Genomic DNA, 27,564 nt, shown 5'->3' on the forward strand with positions numbered 1-27,564 from the left:
GGCTGCTGTGGAGATAATTCCCATGCCCCAAAGAAAGACAGGCATAGATAGCCATGTGTGTGGGGGGAGAGAATGTACACACACCTAGAGCACCCAGAGCCAAGGGAGACCCAGACTTACACACAGAGAAACACAGACACACAGACCTAAACATTGAGGGCATGGGAGACATGCATGCCAGGAGACTGTGTCTCTGTATGTATGTGTGTGTAAGTGAGTGTTTCTATTTCAGGAGAGAGAGCAGGAGAAAGATACACAAGGGAGGAGAGAGAGCAGCACACCCAGTTCATACCTAGAGGGGGGAAGGAAAGACACACTGGCAACTGTGTGCTGGTCTCTCCCCTGCCTGGGGGAAGACATAGAAATGGGGAGGGTTCTTACTTGCTCCCACCGGTGGGCTGTGGGGGAGACAGTGAAAAACATCTAGAAGGTAGAAGAAGGTGAGAGGTGGAAAAGAGAAACAGATTCCAGGATGGGGATGGGGGAAAATGCCCAGAAGGTAGGGGGACAGTCACACTCACACCAGGATGTGAAAGGAGACACACTTGCTAGCACTCGGGTTGGGGAAGAAGAGACACATTGACACTAGGTGCACTAAATTGGGGAGAGAGAAGCACACTCATTCCCAGAAGGAGCTAGACACACAGGCATCCAGAGGGTGGGAGAGACACCTCCCAGTTGGGGGAGACGCTACATACACATATCCTCAGCAGGAGAGACACAGACTCCCATACACAAAGAGAAGGACACACACACGCAGGAAGAGAAGGATGGACACACACACACACACACACACACACACACACACACACACACACACACACACACCATCCACCCACCTACCCACCCACACACCAGGGAGAAGGGAGAGAGATGCATACACCCCCAATTAGAACACACACACACACCAGGGAAAAGGGAGAGAGATGCACACACCCCCAATTAGAAAACACACACACACCAGGGAAAAGGGAGAGAGATGCACACACCCCCAATTACAAAAGCAAGACAACAGACAGAAAAATTCAGAAGGGAGTTGCACACATGCATGTACACACACAACCAGATGGGGTGGGTGACAGAGATACACAGACATGCAGAGGGAGGGCGGGAGGGAGGTCCACAGAGAGGAGAGACGGGCCAAGCAAAGGACAGCACACTGGGCAGGGAGAGGAGACTTGCAGCTCAGCCACACCCTTGGTGTTTGCACTACCACACCAGGGAATGGGGTGGGGAAGCACTCACAGTGCTTCTCAGTCCCGGTGAGGTGTGGTTCCCTGTCCTGATGCCTCCACTGGATTTTCACAGAGAATCTTTAATGGAAGTGGTGGCCTGACCACTGAAGGTCCCTTAAACTTGTCTCCCCTCAAGTCACAGATCCCAGACAGAAGCTTATACTTAATGTCTTTTTCCCTAATTAAAATACTAAAAGTCATCACATATTCACATAAAATTTTTTTTTCTGAGTATAATGTACATGTTAATCACAAACATTTTGAGAGCACAGTTATGAATCATGTGGTTCACTGGCACTATAGGTTGTTACCCAAAGTACTAATACTGAGCCCACCCTGCCCTTGGCTCCTGAGCTTGGGATTCTCTGTACCCACTGCTCCCCAGACAGCATTCTTTCAGGCCTACCTCAGGGGTTCTGTCCCCTAGAGCCCTGTTTTAGTGCCTGTCTTCTAGCGCTGAGCACACAGCCTGCTTTGACTTATAGTTGGGGCAGTCTTCTCCCCCATTCATGGGACTAGGTCTTATTTATCTTGATATCGCCCTTCACCTTCACCCAGCAAGCACTGGGGAAGTTTTGTGAGGCTTAAACCCTCTGAGCTGTAATAGTGAAAGGACAGCCTTTGGTGCTGTCCTGTCGCCTACCCAGAGCTTTGTGGGGGCTGGCTCCCTCCCACTGGCACTGTGTCCTGTGCTCCCACAGGAAGCCAGGCTCTCTGAGCTCCAGGCCCCCTTACTTTCTTGGAATTGGGCTGAGAATGCTTCAGGCCAGGGGACCTGCACACACTTCTTCTAGCTACTGGTAATGAACTTCCAGACACCTTAAGCCACGCCTAGACCTTGAAGCTGGTGCCTGTTCCATGGCTCCACCACCACCCTATTACTCACCTCTCTGGCCACTTGTTTCCTGCATGTTCCTAAACTAGTGCTGCTCTCTCTCCATCACTGGCGACCCAAGGAAGCTGCTTAGCTTCTGCAGGGTGCTATTACCCTGTGAATTGGGAAGGTATTTTACCTCTCTGTAACAGCAGTGTCACCTGACATTATGAAGGGCTTACTCTGTGACTCCTCTAATCCTCCTGGCAGCTAACTCTATCAGGCAGGTACTGTGCTTATCCGCCCGTAACAGAGGGGAAAAAAATGAGGCTCAGAGAAGTTAGGTAACTAAGTATTAAATGAGATGACACATGAAAAAAATTTTCAGCAGAGAACCTGGTTCACATAAGTGCTCATATGGTTTTTGCTTTTTAAACAGTCCTGTCCACACTTTGAAATTCTAACTAATAATACTCTCATAGAACTAGAATTTCTTAAAAAGTCTAATTGTTTATTAATAGAGTAATAGTTATTAATATTTTATATTTACTAGAATAGGAATATGTAATATTTCTATTCTAATAATACTAATCTATTAATAGCTAATGGTCTAATAGTGATTCTACTTAGGATCTGTAATAGACATTAGGTAAGTTTTCCCCAAGTTCACTGAGAAAATTGAGTATCAGATATGCCCTGTCAGCAGTCTGTTCCTTGACCACCAACCTTATTTGCACCCTAACCCCTTTTTTTTGTAGTTGCTGAGAAGCTCAGTGCTCCTGCCTAAGGTGCCATTTCTTTTCCTATGCTATGAAATATGGAAATGTGTTCACCCATTGGCTCCTTTTCTTCATTCAGTGTAGATACTCAAGATTCTCCAAGCCAAAATGGTTCAAAGCCTTTGTTTAACTTTGCCTCCTCCCTCCAAGGCATCCCCTTTCTCCTCCAGACCTTCATGTCTTTATCTCCTTTCCCAAACCTCACCAGTTTTGGCTGGCTTGGTCTTGGTCTCTCACTCTCCCTCTTTTCTCAGTAAGTTCAGCAAATGCTTTCCTTTGATGCCTTGGGAAATTTTCTTGCTGCATGATCCTGGGTCCTTCCACTGTGCTGTGTGCCTTTCCTCCATTAATATCACATTCATCCTCCTTGTCACAGCCTGATAGCCTGATCTTTATATTTTTTAATTTTTTATTGATTTTTTTTTTTTTTTGAGAGAGAAAGAGAGAGAGAAACATTGATTTGTTGTTGTGCATTCATTGGTTGATTCTTGTACATGCCCTGACCAGGAATCAAACATGCAAGCTTGGCATATCGGGACAATGCTTTATTCAGCGATTTTCAACTTTTTTCATCCATGGCACACACAAACTAGTTACTGAAATTCTGTGGCACAGCAAAAAATATATATATATTGCCGATCTGACAAAAAAGTAGGTTTTATTTATTTATTTTTTATCCTCACTTGAGGACATGGTTACTGATTTTAGAGAGAAGGGAAGGAAGGAAGAGACAGAAGGAGAGAAATATTCATGTCAGAGAGAAACCTCTATGGGTTGCCACTCCTAAGTGCCCTGACTGGGAACCCAACTCACAGCCTAGGCATGTAACCTGACACTTGACAGGCAATCAGACCTGCAACATTTTGGTTTACAGGACAATTTTCCTCCCCTCCACACCAGCCAGGGCGAGATAGGTATAATTTTGATTCATTAAACTATACAGCCATTGTTCTGTAGGCTGTTGTAATTTTTTGACAGTCTAAGGTTAAAGAGGTCAGTGTCCCTGGCTAAATAGTCAGGTATTGCATGTTTTAAAAATTCTTGCAGCACACGGGATGAAAATCACCACTCTAACCAACTGAGCTACTTGGCCAGGGCCTAACACACCCTGATCTTGCTACACTAATTTATCATCCACCCTTCTTAGAGGTAAAAAATTTCTCAATCATTGTATGCTAAATGATTGCTTGAAAGCCTAGGTGTTATAAACCATCTCCTAGAAGATTTATTTCTAAAACATAGTTTATATGATTGTCAGTCCATGGCTACCGAAGATACTTGTTACTGTGTTACTTTCACATCTTCTCATACCTGAAGAAGTAACTACTTGGCTTCAGTCAAGTAGCATGGATCAGTGATTGGCCTGTGACCTTTGTGGCCGGGTTAGGGCTTCAGAAATGATCACCTGCATTCCTTAGTTCACAGAACTTTTAAGCATCATAAACTACGTGTAAACAATTTCTGACTTTGTTGTTATCAACCAGTTTTTATTAAGCACCACACAGTTTGTAGTATATCACCTAGGTTTACTGTTTAGGGTAAGTAGTGCTGCCTTTCAATATTTCTTTTTTTTTTAGACTTTTTATTATAGAATATTTCAAAGATGTACCAATGTAGTAGGAATAGCAGAATGAATCCTCATATACCCATAATCAGTTTCAACAGTTATCTCCTCTGCAGCCAGTGTTATATAATGTCCCCACACCAATGCCTATCTATTCTCCTGCAGACTATTCTGATGCAAATTATTTCACATCATTTGTTTATTTTGGTATATATTTCCAGAATGTACAGACTCTTTAAAAGTATAATCACAATGCAGTTATCACACTCCAAAAGAACAGTGGTTCCTTAATATCAAATATTTAGTGTTCAGAGATCTCCATGGTTGTTTTTTAATCTTTTGAACAATTTACTTATCACTGTGGTATGTGTTTTATATACAGTAACAGTTATTCCTCACAGCCAACCCTGCAGGGTTTAATTATCTCACTTTTCAACTGAGGAAACACCATCTGAAAAAGGTAAGTCATTTACCCAAGGACACACAGCTAATCCATATGACCCCTGTTAAATACCAGGCAAGATTGCAGACAAAACTGCCTTTTCCCTCTGCTTTTCAGCTTCCTAAAGCAGAGGCTCTTTCACATTGTCCTAGTATGCTCATGTCTTGCCTTTCTACAGCCTCCTTTCTCACTCCTTTCCTTAAGGCACTAGGACTCCAGGCAAGGAATTAATAATTGTTCCTCCTGCTGTCCCCACACTCTGTGGGCCCTGCCCTTTCTGGGCTGCTCCTTTCTGTGTTGCACCCCTACCTTCCAGCCTCATTGACCAGTATACATCCTACCCCTTCTACTTCGTTCAGCTGGCTCTTCTTTCCCAAATTCTCATTTCCAAAGCTTGAAAAAATCTTATTTTTTTCCTCTGAGTCCCCATTGCTCCTAATTTTATTTTATTGTTTTTTCTACCTTCTCTTTTGTGTTACCAATAATTATAAATTATACATATCCTTTTGGGATACCTCCCCCTCTAGATTGCACACACTTTTGATGGTACAGCTGGTGACTGATTATCTGTGTGTTTTCCATGATGCCTTGATAGTTAAATTAAATAGTAGATTTATTTATCTGAAAGTTTGTTTTATAGCCCATTCCACAAGCCTCTGTACAGGTAGGGGGGATTATAGCGATATATCAAGGAAGACGAACTTTCTAGATATGACCACAAGATGGCACAGTGACTGCAGAGTCCTGCCGTCTGCGAGGGTGGGCCATGAAAAGAAAGAACAAGGTGTTCTTAATTGCTGAATACTCAAGGGAAATCCAAGAGACTTTCCAAATTTAAAGTATTCAGTCAATTCCTAATATTTGCAAAAGTAATCAAGGAGGTTGGGCAGCTGTTTCTTCCACAGATCCATTTCACCAACAGAAAGGAGACTTCCCTCCCCTCTCTCTTCCTCCGTCTGCTCATTCAACAAATATCTGAGTATTTCCTTTGTGCATTTCCACTATTCTAGATATTAAGAATACAGAAATGGATAATAAAAGGCATATCTCTGCTCTGATGGAGCTTATTCTGTAGCCTTCAATGGGACACAACTTAAGATCATGGAGACAGACCCACAGGTTTCTTCGCTGTTTTTGTTACTCTTGAAGTCACTTTTCCCCTGTCCTGTGGCATGGATTGACCCATACTTTTATATTATCCAAAAGGGTTTCAGTTTAAAAAGCAAAAGAACCACCAGTGTATTGCTGCAACTAATTTTGTTTCAGCCATGATTTTCTGTGACCTTCTACCTAACTTCTCAGTTATCCCACGTAATCAAGAATAACTGTGTTCTTTTTACAGTTAAAGATGTTGAGGTTCAGAAAGGCCAAAAACCATGTCCAGTATCGCATAGGTAAATACATGGAAAAATACATATTAAGGTCTCTGTATCATTCTTTACCTTATGATGAAGATCAATGCCAGTAAAACATTTTAAAGCAAAATAAAACAAGTAAATCCAGTGTTGTGGCAAGTACCTGTGGATGAATTTGACAGACACTGTTATTGCTAATCATAACTGTTTGACAGTGTGGACCTAATATAAATTACTTAGTTAAAATTACATTTAGTGTTTAGAAGCTTTTCTTCTGCAAGGGTTAAGCAAGTATGTAAAAATAGTACATATATGATCATTTAGAAACCTCAAAAATCACACATTGCTTGTTTAAAATCTATGAGAAATTACTGTCTATTAGAGCAACCCCTTTGTGGTATGAGTCTTAATTGAATACTCATATTTTTCCACTATTGGCTCCCCATCTCTCCGCTGTACCTTTCCTCTATACTTAATCCTTCTCCAGCCTGACTCTGCAAGACAAGGTTCAGTTCCCCTCCCTTCATGCCAACCCTTGATTCAGTTTCAGGATTGAGGTGGGGGATTAACTTGAGAGGCTATGTGAAAGAGGCATTGCCACATTGTACAATACATAGTGTGGAATTTTGGTGTACTATGTACTTCAGTAGAGTACTTTTTAAAAAATTGGTACTTGTTTTATCTGATTTTAGTAATCTTAAGATTTTCACAAGTGCATTATAATCTTTTACTACATTTAAGCCAAAAGCAGAAGCCATTCTATCCCTGGATGCTCAATAATCACATATTTCCCAAATTACCATTAAATTCAACATGCAAAATGACTTCTGGCTCCACATAGGTCAGTTTTATATTATCTGTGACCATGATCAGCAGAAAATTTCAGGTACGCCCCGTCTATGTCACAGAGGTGAGAACATCAGAAGTATACTTCTTCACCAAATACCACTTTCAATATAAATCCCACATTACGTATGACTCTGCATAATCTTCTTCATATAGAATAATCACATTGTTTGTTTTGTTGGTTATGAGTCTGTATATTGAAATAAAAGCCTGTGCTTTAAAAACTTATTTTCAAGTACACATTAGGCCATTTGGGGGCAGCACTTTTTGAGTAACGCACTAAACACAATAGAACTATGCTAGAGATTTTATGTACATCACCATGTCTATTCTTTCAGTAATGCAAGGAATGTATTTATTCCCATTCTGCAGAAGAAAATGCTGAAGAGAAGTCAAACTGTTCAAAGTTACACTGATTGTAAGGGTCAGGCAGGATTCAAACTCAGTTCTAATTCCCAAAAACAAAGCCTTTGCCTGTGCACAGGTGCTCCCCCGTACTCAGCTCTGAAGCAGTGTAAGGATTTGTATTTAGAGGCCCTCTAAGTTAGAGTTTTAGAGGAGCAGGGTAAAGACAATTGCCAGAACTGTACTGGTTAGCATTATGGAAAGACCTTCTCTCTGTGACACATCTCCTTACTGAAGTTGGGGTGGGGAAGCAAACCAGAGGGTGTGTGCTGCTGTGGAAAAGGAGCTGCCCTAGGTCCTGGCTGGAGCTTCAAGAGAGAGGACCCTGAGACTTCACATTGGTGGATTCAAACCCCTTTTTTGTTAATTACAGTCAGCAAACACTGCAAAGGCCTGAGTTTATAATTGAGGAAGGTCAAATTTCTTTTTAAAAATGTTAACCTAAATACAAATTGAAAGCAGATCACCACTTAATTCTGCTTCAGAAATCAACAAAAGCACACAAAGACAGGTTGTTTATTGAATAATCTAAAAACATGGCTGGAGGTGGGAGTGAGGGGAGCAAATGGTACAGGCACCCAACATTTAGGATAATTTGTAAATTATCAGAAAATTTGTCAGCCCTTGGTGAAATGGCTTATACAAGGCTCCTGCACCCATCTTCCAGCCTCATAGCTCAACTCTGTCTCTCACTTTTGGCTTTAAAAATAGCAGATTGCCTAAAGTTACTCAGATACACCATATACTTTTTGACTCCCTCTACCTAATATACCTGCCCATGCTTGGCTAACACTCTTTCTTTTGTTATCTTGGCTGGAGTGTTATTTTGTTTTGTTTTTTTAATTAATCAAAGGCAGCCTACTAATTAGCATGACACTTCTTTTTAAGGCTACCACTAATTAGCATATTTAAAAGGTCTATACAGAGGCTGAATTAAGATACTTAAGTGGGTACTTCCTGTGGTATTTGATAAATGGAACTTATTCCAGAACAATTTATTATTTGTAGGTCTCAGTTCCAGTTAGAGTGTATTCCTGGAGCCTTTAAATCATGTAGTAGATGTGCCAGTCTGTAAAACAACAGGTGAACTGCACTGGATTCCTCCAGGGGCAACAGCTGAGAATGTGGCTCTAAAAACTGCCTAGATATGTATCCTTTCTAGTAAGGATTGAATGTGGCTCCTACATTTAAGCCGGTATTCCTCATCAGATTTTAGTCATTTGGAGTCATTGCCCTTATAAAGGATTTTAGTTTATCAATTCACAGAAAGTGGTTTTGGTTTTTTGGTTTCTGGTTTTGGGTTTTGGGTTTGGGGATTTTTTTTTCAAATGTAAATAAATTCTTATGAAGATTTCTTTCTCGTTTTTATTGATTTTAAGTTTTTCTCAATATGAAAACTTTGCCTTTTTATAAACTGCACACAATTAAAGTGTACAATTTACCAAGTGTGATATATGTCTACATTCCTGAAACCATCACTGTAACCAGCATAGTAAATATATCTGTCACTCACAGCAGTTTGCTCATGTTTTTATGAGTGATCCCTTCCCCAGCCCCAGATAAACACTGAGCTTCTTCCTGTTCCTACAGATTAGTTTGCATTTCCTAGAATTTTATGTAAGTGGAATCATAAAATGTGAATTCTTTTTGTCTGACCTTTCATTCAGCATAATTATTTTAAGGTTTATCTGTGTTCCTGTATGTACCAAAAGTTCATTCCTTTTTATTGCTGATGAGTACTTTATTTTATGATTCTACTAAAATTTGCTGATCCATTTACACATTGATGAATATTTTTGACAATTACAAATAAAGTTGCTATGAATATTTATGTACAAGTCCTTGTATATAGGTTTTTATATCTTGGGTAAATAATAGATGTGAAATGGCTGTCATATGATAGTCCCTGTTTAACTTAAGAAGCCACCAAACTGTTTTCTAAAGTGATTGTACTGTTTTTACCTTCTCATCAGTGGTGTATGATTCTGTTAGCTTCATATCTTCACCAGCACTTGATGCAGCCAGATGGTCTTTTTACTTTAATCATTCTAGTGAGTAGATAGTAGTTTCTTATTGTGGTATTAATTTACGTTTTCCTGATGACCAATGATGTTGAGCATCTTTTCATGTGCTTATTTGCCATCCATTTATCTTGAGGTGTCTATCCAAATATTTTGCCCATTTTTTAATTGGGTTTTCTTATTGTTGAGTTTTGGAAGTTCTTTATATACTCTGGTTACAAGTTCTGTATCAGATATATGCCTTGCAAAGATTTTCTTCTAGTGGCTTGTAATTTTTCATTCTATTAAAATTGTTTTTGGAAGAGCAGTTTGAAATTTTAATGAAATTCAGTTTATCAATTTGTTGTTTTATGGGTTGTGCCAAGGAAATTTTGACTTAATGTCTCAAGATATTTGTCTATGTTTTCTTCTAGAATTTTTATAATTTTAGGTTTTACATTTGTGTCTGTGATTCACTTAGTGTTAAGTTTTTATATGGTGTGAAGTATGGATCTAAGTTCCTTTTTTTTTCTTTTTTTAATGGACCACAAACTTTTCTAGCACTGTTTATTGAAAAACTATTTTTTTAGTAAGTTTTTCTAATTATAAAGGTTAAGACATTTGTAAAATACAGATGAGTATGAAGCCTATATCGTGCTAATTTTTTTTTTATTTATAACTTACCCGGGTACATTTAAGTTATTGGTGGAGGGAGGGTAGTTCTAAGTATGTACTTTACAAAATCAGAATCATGGTATAGTCTATGTTCTAGATTTTTTAAATTTACAATTATATCAGTGTTTCTCATGTCATTTAATTACATGCCTTTATTTTGAATGGCTACATGGTTAACATACTTTACCCCTTTTATTAGACATTATCAATTTTATTATTAAGATATATTTCAAACACACTTATACTTAAATATTTGTTTCTCATCCTCTTTTTGGCTTAAATTTTTAGAAATCAGTTATCAGGTCAACACACATGAACCTTGAAAGGCTTTGATTACATTGTTTTTATACTGTATTCCAGAAAAGTTTTAATAGTTTACCTCCCACCAGAAATAATTAAGAAATTTATTTCTTATTGCAAGTTTTAGTTTTTGTGAAACCCTCCAGGATACCTCTGGACATCCCTCTCTTGTTCTCCACATGGCCTTCTGATCTTTCCTCCTGTTGCCCGGCCAAGTGCCTCGTTCCTCGAGCATCCTTACCAGTAAAAAGGTCATGACCTTTTTGACCTTTTTACTTGGTCTGATGAAGTTAAACAGACTCCTTGCATCCTTTGCCTCTTTTACCAAAAACACCAGAATGAATACACCTCCCTCTGAGGTCATAAAGAAGCCCCTTTTCTAATGTAAGATGAAAACCTCTTCCTTCTCTCCCATTTTGCCTTGCCTCCCAGAATGCTCCGTTTTCTTCCTTGCCTCTTTATCCTCAGCACCAAAGTGTTCATTTGTCTTTCCCACTTGGCATCCTGAATTCCCCTTTAGCCACCACACTACCTTTTTTCTTATCTTTCAGTACAAAGCTCTTTGAAAAAAAGCATTGTCTTGCTGGAAGTCATTTCCCTTTCACTCAACTAAAGTCCTCATTTAGATATTTCCCCCTCTCCTCCCATTCTCTCACTCCCACCCATCCTACCTACCACACTCTTTCTTGCTGAAGTTTGGTGTCTTCATGCCTAAGTGGTGAATTCTATGCAAGAATTGCAGGGTGGTTCTATAACTCTTGGCAGCTTTATCTTTTTGTGGCTTTTGCCACTTTTTTCTTTCATTTCCTTGAAGCTCTGCCTCTAGCCCTCCACCCTTTAAAGTAACTGGTTTCTTTTTATAATGATGGTCATTAGGCTCCAACATGAGTTAACTAGTAATTTGGTTTGAATCATTTTGTAGAATAAGCTATACACCTATCTTTGTCTACCTTCCTCTGATCTCTGTTAAAACTGTCAGGCATATCAGTGGTTTTCTAGGAAATGCTTGATTTTGCTGGCTTTTGGCTCTGCTTTGAACTACTCCAGCACCTATCTCCTATATCTCATTTGAACAGACACTCCCTGTACTCCCCCCTTTCTCACTCTCCCCATTCCCCAAATACTTTTTCTTGGTACTTTTGACCCATGCAGTGTTTCACAATTGCTCCACTTCTCATCATTGGTACGTGATTGTACAATGTCCTGGACATTTGGGCTTTGGTGCACCTTTCTCATTTGAATCCTTACAATGGCTATAATCTGTGCTACCCTCCAGCCAGAGGTCATCTTTGAATCTGTAGTAATTTGAAATTTTAACTTTTCATTTTGAAGATTTACTGGCATGTACCCCACATTCTTTTTTCCTCCTTTACTTTATTACATATTTTTCCAGGAAAAGGTCACCAAAAATCCATATTATTATTTTCCTCTCCTGACCTTCTATAGTGCTTATTTATACCATATAATATTGTTTTTGCTATTGACTTGTCACTCTATCACTGCCTTGTCGCAGCTTTTATTTTATTTAACATTCATATTGCTTAACTTGAAACTAGGCATCTGTCCTGCAGCTGCAACAAGCTTGTATGCACCTAGGAAACTGGGGCCATGTCTATTTGCATCCCCAGTAATTCACATTGGTGCCATATATAATAGGGGTGGTAAAATTTATTACATCACTGTCAGCTATTTATCTTAATAAAATGGTAGCCACATATAATTGAGCACTGACTCTCTCTAGCCTTGGGAAATGAAGCAGATGATTTCTGTGTAGGATGCCTGGCAACCCTTTTCTCTCTTGGTTATTGCCCTAGAGGTAGGTCTTTACTACCTGTACCAACAGAACAAAGCTGAAGATAATACAAAACTTTTGAGTACTTCAGAATACATTTTAGTTTTTTTTTTTGTGTGTGTGTACATGTGGTTGAAGATGGATTTGCCACCTGTAATTCATTATAAAATAGTCTCCTCGTAAAGAGTAAGTTGGGGCTGAACAAATGTCCATGTCTTTATGCCTCTACTTAGGGTACTCACAGTTTGCACCCTTCCCTGGGGACAGATGGCTTGAGGGACACACGCTTCAGGCAGGATTTCTCCCTCAGCTCTTGTTCAGACTGAGAATCTACAACTCAAAAGGTTTTTCTGAAAAGTGTGTTACAAAGAAGGGGAATGTTTTTAGAATATAAATGAAGAAAATAGCAATTTTGAGAAATAACAGTAAACTTGGATTAATATTTTACCAAATAAAAATATGAACAATGTAGATAACTTAATCGTGATTCAGGGCGTAAATACATTAATCTAAGGATATTGATTTACTTTTCATTTTTCAATGTATGTACTATAAATATTTGGTTTCACCTTTGTTTCTAATGAAATTTGAGATAGATTTTTCAATAAAGGTAAAATATAAAGATATGAATAAATGATAATGAATGAAAAACAGTTTGGTTCATATGCCATTGACCAGGTTGGGTCTGACTTTTGGAATTTCAAACTAACTCTTCTTTTCTTTTTAGGTTGCCTCTTGGTGCTGCAATGGCCGTATTTGGCACCCAGAATGCTTCATTCTGTCATGGTCTATTAATAAGTTTACCTTGCTAGAGTTTGGAGCAGGGGCTCAGGTAGGTGGCTTTTATCATTATATGGCATGACTTTCAAAGTGATCAGTCACTCCAGTTTGTAAATAATATAAGATAAAATATTAAAAGCTTTGAAAAGCATGCCACATAATAAGCATGCCACTTACTACTTTAAGGTCTGTCGATACATATTGTGTTCAGTAGGACTTCATTAATAATTATGTTCTAATGGAAGTATTGGAATACTGACAAGGACTAGTCTTCCTTAATCTGCACAAAATGCATAGCTGATGTAAGAGCTTACTTATTCAAATAGTCCACAGATGAACTCTTAAGCTTTCCTTCCTCCTAGTCCTGCTCAGAGTAATAGACTATCCCGTGTTACTACAATATCTCTCTTTCTGTCTACTGGGAAAGATCTGTTTAACTCTTAAGCAGGTGGGGAAGGAGGCTAACTCTGCTTGCTGGGATGGGGCAGATGCTAGAACAAGGAACTCTATGGGTCAACAGCAATTTGTTAGCCCTTGTTAGAAAGAGCACAATACACAGGCCTGTAGATTTCCCAACCTGTAGATGCAGCTCAGTGGCACAGAATGAAGGTGTAGCGAGCGATACTTGGAAATCAGGTACAGATGGATTTCGCTTCAGGTAAGTCTCTCAGCTGGAACTTAGACATAGGATTGAGATTTAGAGCACCCTCAGCCCTAGGATGGGAAGACTGGTACAAACAGAGATGGCTGTTTCAGGTACCAGAGGATGTGCTCCAACTGTACTGGCAGCAGGCAGGGCCTCCCAGTCTACATGGACAGAGCTTTATAATCAAATAAAAAGTACATTAATTAATCTGGCTAAAACTAATCACAGCATTCTGTGGAGATAAAATCAAGTTAGCATAAACTTTTTTGGTCATTTGTATATTACGAATATACAGATATCAATAAATAAAATGTCAACCAATGTTTGGGTCATTTGTATATTACAAGTAGTTTTTACATATGTGAAAAGATGTTAATGGATTTTTAGTGTTCCAGGTTATATAGCTTTTTTTCTTTTTCTACTTCATTGTAGTTTTTGAACTTGTTTTTTAACAAAGCTGTTTTTTTGTCAGCTAGGAAAAGATTTTTTTTCCCATGGCTTTTACTTAGCCAACTACTTTTACATAGCTTTTCTCTTTTGATCTCTCTTGTATCTGTAATCAGTCAAAGATTTTCTCTGATATTTTCAACATCATCCTTACATTTTAATTTCACATGAAGTACATTCTCGTTAAAGATTTTGAATTTTACCTTGTTTCTTTTCCCTTCCCATAAAACTTCATTGGCTATTTCCAAATGGTAAATTGTTATCAGTACAGGTGACATGTGCTTAAGGAGCTCTGGAACAGAACATTTGAAAACACAAATGTTCTGGAAGATGGCAGGCAACTGAGTGCTGCCCAGGAGTGTCTCCATTCCCCTCAGGATGCCTGCAGGCCTGTCTTCCTAGTTTTCGACACCCATTGACAGAAACAGGACAGACTCCCAGGTCGTTGTGATGCTCCCCTGAATTTCCACCCTTCTGTCAAAACAAACTAACAATTTCATTCTGTGGGGTTTGAGCTTGCATTAAATCAATTTGAGATTCCAGAAACCCCAAAACATGTTTACCTGCTTGTTTTGATTCCTGAAATTCTTTAAAGGCACTATAGTTATGTACAACAGATAGCTATCAAATGTCTACTGTGTAGTAGGGCCCTGACCAGGGGCTGGGAGTATAAGGATGAATAATAGTCTCCCTGTAGATGAACTTGTGTTCCTGCAGGAGACACAAGAGAATTTCAAGAAGAGCTTTACAGTCCATATTTTAGGGGTAAAAGTCTCAGAGAGGTAAAGTTCTGAAGTTCATTCTTGCTCAAGGAGTATAATTATCAAGTCTCTTCTGATTGTGACAGCTTGAGGAGTGCATGGGTCCTCTGCACGTGGAGGAGGGAGTAGCCAACCATGACTTCACAATTTTGCCTAGAACTGGCCCTGTTTACCTTGAATTACATGGGAATAAATAGAAGTGGTTGTTGCCATAGTGGTTTTGTTTTGGGCAGCCACATGGGCATAACTTAGGGAGGATGGTCATGGCATATATGAACCCTTACCTGGATGTGGGTTCTGTTTTCATTAGATCACTTAGTACTACTCAAGATTTTGCACACACGCTTAACATTTATACTTTATATACCATAGCACAAGCCTGTTTTTAAAGTGCACTTTACTTTGAGATGGCTTAAAACTAATTCTCTGCGTGAGCTTTTATAGTTAAGGTAATCCTTCTTGCCTTAATGTGTATTATTCTGCCTTTCCATTTGGATTTATAGACAAATTCAGTATGAGTGCTTAAGAGAGTTCAAACATGAAACCTGGATTATGCTGTATTTGTAATTTAAAAAAATTTTTTTATTAATTGATTTGAGAGTGAGGAAAGGAGAGAGAGAAACATCAGTTTGTTGTTCCACTTGTTTATATATTCATTGGTTGATTTTTGTATGTGCCCTCACCAGGAATTGAACCCACAACCATGGCATATCAGGGTGATGCTCTAACCAACTGAGCTACTCGGCCAGGGCTTGTATTTGTAATTTTAATAGCATTAGACAGTTAACCATAAGTGAATGGAGGCATGTCCTCTAAATGTTTAGAGTCCTTCAGTGTGAACATGTTTATAGTTGGTGTCAAACATTTTTATTGTAGCCCCAGGAATTGAAGGGGTCAGTAGTACTAGAAATAAAAACAACTTTTTGCAATTTGGAAACTGCAATTTTCAGATTGAGCTGACTTGTAAGCTACCTACTTTATAATCCTAGACAGAGCACTAATATTTTGGAAATCCTTAATACAAAAAAAAAAAAAAAAGACCAGGAAAACCACTAAAAATGGTTTAATTTTTCATTAAGCAATCTTTCTTTGTATTCAGATATAATTGTGATTTATTGCTCTCTTAGGCATCATTGCTTCCCTTTTGCACAATTCTTTCATTTCCTGTTTGCAAATACTAAATGCCCTATGTGAAGAAAATGAAAATACCCCAGTGTACCACTCATCTGTAGTTTTTAGTTTTTTATTTTGATAAGAATATACAACCAAAGGGGGAAAAATCCCCAATGTAGTAGTTAAAACAGAATGCTAATTTCTAAGTTATGGATCATTAAAAGAGAGTTTCTAAAAGAGAAGAAAACTTTTTACCCTGAACCTTTTCGCTGCATAAAATAATTAATGAAGGAGAATATTTCTGAATTGGAAAATAAAAATTATTTGAGTATTCTCTCATTATCAGCGTGTATTCATTCTCTCTGGTTACTCTAAAAAACAAAATAAACCACCATACCCAGGTTGAAAGTGACCCAAAAAGGAACGTCCTAATTGTACAGATAAGAGAACTGACGTTGGATTTTGTTGGTTCTGCTTTGGAATTCATTGACTTTTTCCTATTGGTTCGTAAAACCAAATAGTTCTGCTGTATTCCTTCACTATTCTGTTTGCTTCTTATTTGTATATTAAATATAAGGCTTTTTAAGTATCAGTTAAGGCTAAATTTTAATTGTTAATTTCAAAAATTATTCTAGAACTGCATTTTAATGAATTGCTTAAAAGTTGAAAATATCAAATTCAGTAATACAAAGAAGGCATTCTTGTTTTTAATTAATCTTAGTTAACTATGACATCTACTATAAGTAACTAAGTGCTGAATTTTTAGTGTTCCTGGTATAAGATGAGTTACTTGGGACCTACTTAAAACTTTGGCAGGTCAGGGGCAGACCCAGCTCTTTGCCACGTCTCCTGCTTTGCAATGGGCACTCCTGCTCCTTCCTCTTCTCTTGAGGCATCAGCAGCCCCATCTAACCATTTAGCTATCCTTCATGCTCCATGCCAGGCATGGATACAGGTACAGGCATGTTTGCACTTTAGAAATTTTTATTAGGAATGGGAACCATATTGATATTATCTACTTGTACTAACTGATTCCTTGGCAATAAGATCAATCAGAGAAGGCTTGTTTTCTGAAACAAGTACTAAACAGCTTTTATTGCAATTACTGATGTTTTAATCTAAGACTTTACAAAGTTAAGTTTCAAAAATGCCTTTCTAATGGCATTTAGTTTGCTGAACCAAACTGCATCCATACTGTATTATTTTTTTACCTACTATATCTACTGTAGCGATTGAGCAAGGCTATATAGCTCCTTTTCTTGCTAGAAAGCACTTGCCCTCCTTTAATTTTCAGTTCAGTCACCAGAACTTACTTTTATGGGAACAGCAGTGAATGAATCTGACACAGCTCCTACCCCAATGCTGCCTACAATCTATTTTTAATTCTGTCTTAAGATTTTTTTTATAATTGCAAGATATTTTTCCTTTTATTATTCTTTAATAAGTGATTTTACAATTCTACAGAAATTGAATACACATACTGTAAAAAATTGCACATTATCACACAGGATCAAAAATACTTTAAGTATGCTGTTGCCCTAACTTCAAAATTGACTGTGTTCAATTATATTATCTTGTTAATAATTTCTTTTACACTATTCAGGGCTCTATTATGTCTTACATACGTAAATTAAAGTATTAACTACTGGTAAGTTTGCTTTTGCAATATGAAAAACATGTTTGAAGCAAATGTTGACATTTTATGAATTGTTAACTAATGGTGTTTTATGACTAGCATAAAGAAGAATAGAGCCTTAATTATGGATAACGTTTGCCCTTAATTAGCAAAGTATTTGTTTGACTTTTAACTTAAATATGAAAAAACTATTGATGCAGGTAAGTGTTGTAAAAATTCACAACTGGTAGAAAAATGACTTATCAGAACTGTGGCATTTTAAGTATAGAAACAGCTTCAATACAGGTCTGTTCCTTTGCCAGCATCCTCATAGGAGTTCTTTTAGTAGACCCTGATGTAGGATTCATTTTTGCTTGTTATTTTTCTGTGAGTCACTGTTTTAAAATGTAAAACATGGAAGATAAACCTGTACATACACAATATCCCATTTAATTATTATTTTTATGTATGCAAAGTTGCCCTAGGATAAAATGTCTGTGCTGGTATCAGCAAGAGCTAGAAGGATATTCTGAAGTGCTCTTCCATCTTAGGACAACTTGAAATGGTTATATCTATAATTTTTACCTTGTTTCATAATTTAAACAGGACTTTAAACATTTGAACAGCGTAGTAACCAATGTTTGATATGTAAAAAAGAAAAACAGGAGTACAAATTTTGTTGCAGACTTTTCAAAATAGTAGTCACTATTTGCCTTTCAGGTTTTTTTAATCATATAAAAGAGAATACACAAATAATTTTAGTTGACTTCTAGTTATAGGATTACATAAATGCAAACTGTATTTTTCTTGTTTATTATACCAGGACAAATAATAATGAACTCTAACCAGCTTCTGGTTTCTTTTGTTTGGGAAAATAATTAGCAGTCCTTTGAAATTATCTGGTCACTCATAAGAACTCAAAGTAGGTGGAATTTAGGGAAATTATACAGTGATATTGGAATTATTTTTTGTGATAAAATTAATGAAAATAATAGTTTTACTCATGATTTCAGACTGTAAAATATGGAACAGGAGTAATTTGGACTTGTAATATTTCAAATCAAGATGCATAATTTTAAACTTGAAATATTTGGACTCAAACATTTTTATAAATGCCAGTGAACACTAAGTAAGCATAAATAAAATTTTTATGATCGTACTTGAGATGCAACAAAATTTACATTGGTCAGGAAAAGGAGAAAAAATACATATAATTTGTTGTTTACTAGTCAACTTTGGTTTTAGATTTTTCCTTTCCAAATAACTACGCATTAAACAGTTATACTAGTTCTTTTAACTGTTACTTAAATTATTTAAAATTAACTTTGCAAACTGTCTTTATTAAAAGAAACTTTTTAAATCTTTAATTTATTTCCCTTTGGCAGCTCTAATAGAGAAAATAGGGACTACCTCCTATTCTTGTTTTTTAAATGTAATGACAGGATTTATCTACTTGCAAATTGGTTTGCCAACCTGCCCTTCTAGAAAGCAATAGAATACGAGTGAAATAAGAGTTTTAGGGCATAAGTCCCTTTTGACCACATATGAGTATGCTTGACCACATATGTGCTATCAAGATGTTCGGCTTCTCTGGGCCTTTCACCTTAAAATGGCAGTGATGATAAATGTGTCCAGCTCTCAGATCCATTGAATTCCAGGGAGGTAATAGAGATGGAAACGCTCTACACTTGTAAGGTATTTCTATTATTAAAATATCAGAATACACAAAATAGACTCATTCTTAATTACTGTACCATAAACTCAGTATGTGCCCTGGGCAAGTAAGTATTTACAAAGTTAATTTTATTATTTCGCAGTTTTAATTTGCAGAATTCAGCTCTTTTATGCATGCCCTGTGCTTTACAAAAGAATGGAGCTTTTTCTTTAACTTTTAAAATATCTTTTATTAGTCTAAATTTTTATTTTTCTTGTCTTTTTAAACTATGAGAATAATGCTGCTTTCAAATATACCCTTAGTATTTTTGTAATGATGCTTGAATGTCCTCTATTAAATATTTTATTTACACATCATCAAATTCTTAGAAAATTTGATTTCAGGAGAAATTAATTAGATTTGTGTTTAGAAGATTAAGTAAAATTATTTTCATTTATTCTGTCATTGGTAAATCATTTTCTTACTATATTTCATCTATTTGAATTGTATTGTCCTTCTCAAGTTCTTATAATCATGATTCTAAATGTTCATCTTGAAAATAATCAGTTTACTAGGCTCTCTGTGCCCTGTGCCTTTGACCATTATTTCTTTCACATTCATTTGCACAGTCAAAAATTTACAGTTTTTTTTCTACACATGGTCTTAGTCTTCTGAAGATCATGCTACTAATAGGCATTTTTAAGATATTATAAGATTTTTCAACAATGATCTCTTAAAACCAAATGACTTTTTCTCCTGACCTCCCCCTTCCCCTATAGTAAACCTATATTTAACTTCCCTTGCATGCTTTGAAATCTAAAAACCACAGCGTTATTGCTGCATTTCAGCAATCCTTGCAGCATTCTGAGAGATAAATTGGCAGGTATTGCAGGTAACGAGCCCAAGTTGCATCAGCGTGTGCAGTGTGGGCATGCAAGGTGTTGTCATCAGGAGGCTGCTGTTCTTTGATGACATTCCACATGCACACTCTCTTAAGGGAGAGCTGAGTTGGTCTCTTCCATAATATTAAGCGTAATGAAATTTTGATCTTTTTGACTTACAAATAGTAACTAGTAACTCTTAATATCCATATTTCTCAGTAGACAAGTTAGATTTAAAAAGTTAAATTTGGGAAAAAGTGGGGAGTCATTCAGCATCACAAAATGCCATTTATATAGGTAATACTATTTTACTTTTTGTTTCTGCATTTATTTGGTTATGTAAATGTGCTTAGAACTAATATATATGCAATTGGTGAAAATTAATGCATGACTTGTCAGCAGGGTATGGAATGTAAGCATGTGCCATGAAATTGAAATTCTTTTATCCTTTATTTTCCAACATTTACATACTGGTTCCATTTAGAGTGTAGTCCATTCTTATTTTTTGTTTCATAGATTGGCCAAAATGGGAAGGACTGGATTTCGTTCTCTTCCACGAAGAGTCAGTGGGACTGGCTAAGATCAAGGTCTGAGGCTTTTTCATCTGTCATCAGGTATGCATTGATCAGAATTCACTACAGTTCTTTGCATGTATCTTTATAGTATTTGATTGATATGCATATTATGAATGTGGACTTTTATTTGATGTTGAGCTCACAACTTTATATTTATCTTTTAAATGCACCAATACCTAATTTGAGTTTTGTAATATATTGAGATAAAAAATTGAGATAAAAAGATATTATTAGCCATGAAAAAATTTCAGCTGGTCTTAGAAAAGTGTAATATTTGAAATCTGCAATTCCTCATTGCTCAGTATGTACATCCAAAGAAAACAGAATTTATTTGTTACTCCATATTGAGTATTCTTATATAATCAAATGTTTGTATTTTGTTTCATGGTATATGTTTTGTAAGTTTTTCAATAACTTAGAAGTTATCATTTTTCTCAGCTGGAATTCTCTGCCCATTATGGTTGGATCTCATAACACAATGGCAAATATGACCAGTCTTTGAAATAATTTCAGATATTAGTTATATACAGGGATTTAGATTCTTTGCATTCTCTGTTGGTTTTATAGTTGAAAAATGTATAAATTTGTTTCATACAATGTTCTGAATAGGTGCACAAAAGCATCATGTTAGGAAATAAAACAGTCAAAATTGCTTTTCTCCCTGCTTTGTGAGAGTGCTTTATACCATTTTACAGTGTTGTTACTGGCTACAACAGAATAACCGTTTAGATATCTCTCAGAGAGGTGTCTCCTGAATGAAATTATACCAGGAAAAGAACAAGTCCTTGAGATTCCAAACTCCATCTTAAACCAGAGGGCACATACTGAGTTAGCATTAATAACAGTCAGTCCCCACCCTGTTGTCCATGTCCATGGGTCCTTTACATTTGTTCCTTGACCAGACCCTTCCCCTTCTTTCTCCCGTTATTCCCCTCCCCTCTGTTTATGTCACTATCAACTGCAGTGGAGATTTAGACAACCTGAATAGCATAAAAAAAAGGCCTTGCCTGTGTCTGCCTACTGATGAAGAAAGGATATATGAACCATACACTGATTAACTTACCCATATGCTTTACATTTTAGTCACATGAGTGGATAATTACTCTATTTTGCCTGTTTAGTGACACCTTTACATTAAAACACAATAGGATCTATTGTAATATACACTTAGTTTTACAAAAATGCAGGTTAAATTTAAAGCCTCTCCAAAAATGTAACTGGAATCTGCGAAAGTCAGTGTCACACCTCTAGCTTGTGAAGTGTTAGTCTCATGTCAAAGACAAGTGATATAAAGAAATTGATTTTCTTTATTTTTTTCTGAATAGACAGCAGGATAAAAAATCCAGTTCATTAGTAGTTGATAACAGTTATTTAGCCACATTCAGTTTTCAATTTAAAAATCACATCTTTTTAAAAGACTTTGTAGGTATTATCATTTCTGTGTCTCTTAAAAGTACATTGCTACACAAGAATTCGTGAATCTTAAAGAATCATTTAACTTACGTCAGTTGAATCTTTGGGGGTTGGTTTGTTACTGTGAAAAATAGTTGATAATATTTACTGTCTCTCATCCACAAATATTCAAAGCTTTCAATCGGTTTAAAAATTTTGTTTAAATAGACACACTCTGTTTCATACAATATGTTCATTTCTTTCTCAATGCACCAATTAATGAATTGAAACTCTGACACATGTTTTTACAACCTGAAACACCTCCATACTGATGTATCCTTGCATAAGTACTGTGCTCTAAGCCAAAAGTCCCACTGGTGTGCTGCACACAGGTTACAGGTGTGTGAAAGACTGACCCCTCAGCTCTTGGGGAGGCCTGATGACTCTGGTCCCTCCAAAACCTGAGTCTGCCCAAGGAACAGAATCATTTTCTATGATGTGAAAAATGAAAAATGGTGAGGAAAATTACTTCAACCAAATCCTTCTACCTACCAAATGACAAGGAGCCATGATCCTCACCTAATAACATAACATCAAAAGACTACCATTTCAAGAATGCATATTCGTTATGAAGATAAGTCATTTCTTCTCTTGACTCAGAAATTCTTCTGTGTGTGGTGACACTGGTATAAAGAGTAAATTTTCACTTTGGGTGACACATTCAACTCTTTCAGGCCTCTGGTGTCTATGCATTCATTAACTGTGTCTTCCATGAACTAAATGGTTCACAAGATGCCTAAAAGAGTTTTCAATTGCTTAGTTATATTTTATTTTTCTGTAACAAAGAGTGTGAGTAAAGTTGACTTAGGCAAATTAAAATGATTTTTAGACATTAAGGTATTAGTGGAAACATTTTTATGTTCTCAGATTTATGTTCTTTGGTCCCTTGTAAGATTTGAAGCTTAATAATGCCACTTTTAGTGTTATGTTTTTGGGTGGTTTTTTGTTTGTTCGTTTTTTTTCATAATTCACAGTTCTGTTTATTCTGTAATGGTATAAAGTCACAAATGAGACACTAAAAACAGGGAAAACTATAAACACCACCAGTGGAGGGATCTGTTATAACCATGTCCCATTGGGAAAATACTTAAGGGCCTTGTAGATTTGTGTAATTTTTTTATTATATAATACTTTGTTTCCATAAGTATTATGAAAAGTACTTTTGTTTTTATTAAAAATACCTTCCCTTTATAAAAGGGCATATATGCATTATAGATAATTTGGAAAACATGGAAAGTTACAAAGAAGAGAATACATGTGATCCATAACTTCAGTATTCAGAGGCAACTACCTTTAACATTTTTATATAGATCCTAGTCTTTTTTTAGCTATATACATATTTTTTTATTTAAAAAAAGTAATTATACTGTATGTATTTTGTATCCTGCTTTTCTAACATAACATTTGCAGTAGTTGCATCCTATTCTATTACCTGAAATTCTCAGTTTATTATATAAATTTTTCTTATTTTGGGGAATTTGGGTTGTTTCTAGCGGTCTGTAGTATAAATAATGGTGTAGTAAAGATCTTTATAAATAAATCTTTTTTCTGAGACTGTATACTTCCCTAAGGTACATTTCTAATATGAGAATTATTGGCTAAAAGGTCTGAAGTTTTTGTTTGTTTTTACTTTTTTTAGTGTCATGTTTTGATGCTTCCTGAGAGCTTCTGAAATCGCTACTGCTTTTCCTAAGTACAGCATTTGTCAGGTGGAATTTCAAGAGATGTGTGTGAACTGTTCATTCTGAGCAATGCATTAATATATATTTTGACAAATATAAAGAAGCCTACAGATATTACATTAGACCAGCTGAATCCATTTTATGGTTTCTTTTTTAATTCAAAAGCATCACATAGCAAATAAAATTTTTAAAAATTAAATTTAGTTACAAACTAGTTGTTTCTTATTTTTTTTTCCAGTCCCTTTTTGCTTTCTTTTACGACCACATGAAACTTGAGAAGCCACCTAAAGCTAAATCATTTAGTGGAGTTGGGCAGTTCCCAAGTGTCCAACAAGAAGGCCTGGTTTAGGCTGCGATGGCCACTGTCATTCCTGGTGATTTGTCAGAAGTAAGAGATACCCAGAAAGTCCCTTCAGGGAAACGTAAGCGTGGTGAAACCAAACCAAGAAAAAACTTTCCTTGCCAACTGTGTGACAAGGCCTTTAACAGTGTTGAGAAATTAAAGGTTCACTCCTACTCTCACACAGGAGAGAGGCCCTACAAGTGCATACAACAAGACTGCACCAAAGCCTTTGTTTCTAAGTACAAATTACAAAGGTATTAAACTCTATTTGTCTTTCAGATTATATTTGCTATGATGTTGGCTGTGTGAAGCCATTGTAAACGTATATATTTGTATACACATTTTTTAGCTGATTTGCTGAAAGGAAATGTTAAGTAGATTAGACATGAGCTAGTTTTAGTATTCTGAATCACATATTTTTATGTGTTAGTAGTGTCTTTGGGTTTTTAGAAATGAAATGCTTAATGAGAGTAGAATTTCCATTTGTACAAAGAAATTAGAAGAAAAGGTATGGACGTTTACGTGAGTATATTCAGTTTTGCTCATTTGCTTTTGTAATAATAGCTGAAAACCAGCCAGTGAAAATTAAAGTGGCAACATAAATGACTCAAGTTCTGCAGTATTTAGGTATATTAACTATCCTTGTAGTATATATTAAGTTTAAAACTGTCCATTATTAGGGAAATTCTGTTTTAGCATAGTAGTTTAGCTTCCATATGAAAAGTGAATACATGCCATTTTTGTCATGATACTTACAGAATATGTCTATGTTTAAAGGCACATGGCTACTCATTCTCCTGAGAAAACCCACAAGTGTAATTATTGTGAGAAAATGTTTCACCGAAAAGATCACCTGAAGAATCACCTACATACACATGACCCTAACAAAGAGACGTTTAAGTGTGAAGAGTGTGGCAAGAACTACAACACCAAGCTTGGGTTCAAACGTCACTTGGCCTTGCATGCTGCAACAAGTGGTGACCTTACCTGCAAGGTCTGTTTGCAGACTTTCGAAAGCACAGGAGTGCTGCTGGAGCACCTTAAGTCTCACGCAGGCAAGTCATCTGGTGGAATTAAAGAAAAAAAGCACCAGTGCGAGCATTGCGACCGCCGGTTCTACACCCGGAAAGACGTCCGGAGACATATGGTGGTGCACACTGGAAGAAAGGACTTCCTCTGTCAGTATTGTGCACAGAGATTTGGCCGAAAGGATCACCTGACTCGACATATGAAGAAGAGTCACAATCAAGAACTTCTGAAGGTCAAAACAGAACCAGTGGATTTTCTGGATCCATTTACCTGTAATGTTTCTGTGCCTATAAAAGATGAGCTCCTTCCAGTGATGTCCTTACCTTCCAGTGAACTGTTATCAAAGCCATTCACAAACACTTTGCAGTTGAACCTCTATAACACTCCATTTCAGTCCATGCAGAGCTCGGGATCTGCCCACCAAATGATCACAACTTTACCTTTGGGAATGACGTGCCCAATAGACATGGATGCTGTTCATCCTTCTCACCACCTGTCCTTCAAATACCCATTCAGTTCTACCTCATATGCAATTTCCATTCCTGAAAAAGAACAGCCATTAAAGGGGGAAATTGAGAGTTATTTGATGGAGCTACAAGGTGGCGTGCCCTCTTCCTCCCAGGATTCTCAAGCATCATCATCTAAACTAGGGTTAGATTCTCAGATGGGGTCACTTGATGATGGTGCAGGGGACCTCTCCCTGTCAAAAAGCTCTATTTCTATCAGTGACCCTCTAAACACACCAGCATTGGATTTTTCTCAGTTGTTTAATTTCATACCATTAAATGGTCCTCCCTATAACCCTATATCAGTGGGGAGCCTCGGAATGAGCTATTCCCAAGAAGAAGCACATTCTTCTATGTCTCAGCTCCCCTCACAGACACAGGATCTTCAGGATCCTGCAAACACTATAGGCCTTGGGTCTCTTCACTCACTGTCAGCAGCTTTCACCAGTAGTTTAAGCACAAGCACCACCCTACCACGATTCCATCAAGCTTTTCAGTAGGTTTCCAGGCCATGGATTTATTACAGAAATGTATGTGTAGCCCTGCCTTAGATGACTTTTTATTTTAGTGCCTACTTTTAGACAGTATAAAAGTTTCTGCTTTTGTATAGTACCAATTTTCACTAAGCCAGTATAAAATAGAAACTAGCTTTGAAACCATTTGCATTCAGCTATGTTTACCTGGGTATTTCGTCCTAATTCACTGCCAATTGTCATATTTTAAGATTATTTTTCATATAGGAAAGCCATTATTATTAGTAAAGTCTTACAAATCCCACATTCAAGTTACCTTTTGATCTTAAAATTTTTCTTTTTTTCCATTACTAATGGCTCTGCCTTTTGACATTTGGCTCATTAAAAAAAGTTTTGCAACAAAATGTAAATTTTCTAAATGTATATGAATAACTCAAAAGTTTTAAAAATTTTTACTAGCCTCTAAATGGATTCATAATCAGATATTTCAAATGAATTAAGAATCCAGTTTGGGGAGATAACAAATGGTTCTTAGATGTAAAATAACTTCAAGTCAGTATATTTTGAAGACTTGCTATTGTCTGGCTCAAATATTTCTTATCTCTATTGTGCACATATAAGGAAAACAAAACTTAAACACAGAGCATCAGTATTTATAGCAAAAAGACTCCTAGTAAGGTGACATGGCATTCCACGTTACTCAATAGTTGGCCTTAAATTAGTACATAGATATTTTGCCACATTTCAAACTTCTTAACTTGCCCTTTTTCCATTTAATATTAATGTTTATGGCATTGGAGTCTTTAGAGTCAGTATGTAGATAGCTCTCTTTAATATTTTCCACCTTTCAAGGCCAAAGTGTGGGTCAAATGCAGCCAGCAATTTTATTTTCATTGTTAGTCCACAGTTAGTCCAGAATCTAGAGCCATCGTGGAACACAGGTGTTAGGTGTATTTACGCCAGAGTGAACTGTCTCAGCTTAATGGTATGATAGACATCCTAAGCAGGAAGATATGAAGCATACCTTTCAACTTGGGGACTTGTCTAGGGGTCATGCCCCCTGTTTCCAGAATTGGAAACTAGACTACTTAGGAGTAAAGTAAAAGCCTATTGCTTACAACACTTGTAGCTAAATTTGGTAAGATTTTCTTTCCCTTAAGAGCCAAGAGCAGGAAACAAGTTTTGCCCCTTGATATCTTTCTTATTCGGTGTTAATTTGTCTTTCCTTGCTGTTTTCAGATGAAGAACTTAAAGTGGAATACGTTAGAAAACTATTTGAGGAATGACCACAAAGTTTTAAGCAACTAAAAACATATACAGTAAAACCCACTTTTACTCATCTCTGGGAAATGCAGGGAATGTTGCAAATGAATAAGTTGAATTTGTAGAGGGGGAAAAAG

At 36.8% G+C, this 27,564-nt stretch overlaps 1 protein-coding gene and 1 long non-coding RNA gene across 2 annotated transcripts in view; both read left to right on the top strand.

Moving 5' to 3' along the window:
* The window catches only part of LOC150004404 (uncharacterized), a 94,525-nt gene that overhangs the window by 14,182 nt on the left and 52,779 nt on the right, over positions 1-27,564 (top strand). Inside the window, exon 2 of the long non-coding RNA XR_016512292.1 lies at positions 20,621-20,718. This is a non-coding gene — a long non-coding RNA (uncharacterized LOC150004404). The remainder of the gene's footprint in view (positions 1-20,620; positions 20,719-27,564) is intronic.
* PLAG1 (PLAG1 zinc finger) lies at positions 24,059-26,235 on the top strand. Its single transcript, XM_090282852.1, has 2 exons — positions 24,059-24,410; positions 24,934-26,235. Exons 1-2 carry the CDS (start codon positions 24,169-24,171, stop codon positions 26,189-26,191), a joined length of 1,500 nt encoding a protein of 499 aa, XP_090138978.1. The 5' UTR covers positions 24,059-24,168; the 3' UTR covers positions 26,192-26,235.

Source organism: Furipterus horrens, unplaced genomic scaffold (assembly GCF_987537825.1).
Source record: "Furipterus horrens unplaced genomic scaffold, mFurHor1.1.pri manual_scaffold_7, whole genome shotgun sequence".
Lineage (NCBI taxonomy): Eukaryota > Metazoa > Chordata > Mammalia > Chiroptera > Furipteridae > Furipterus > Furipterus horrens.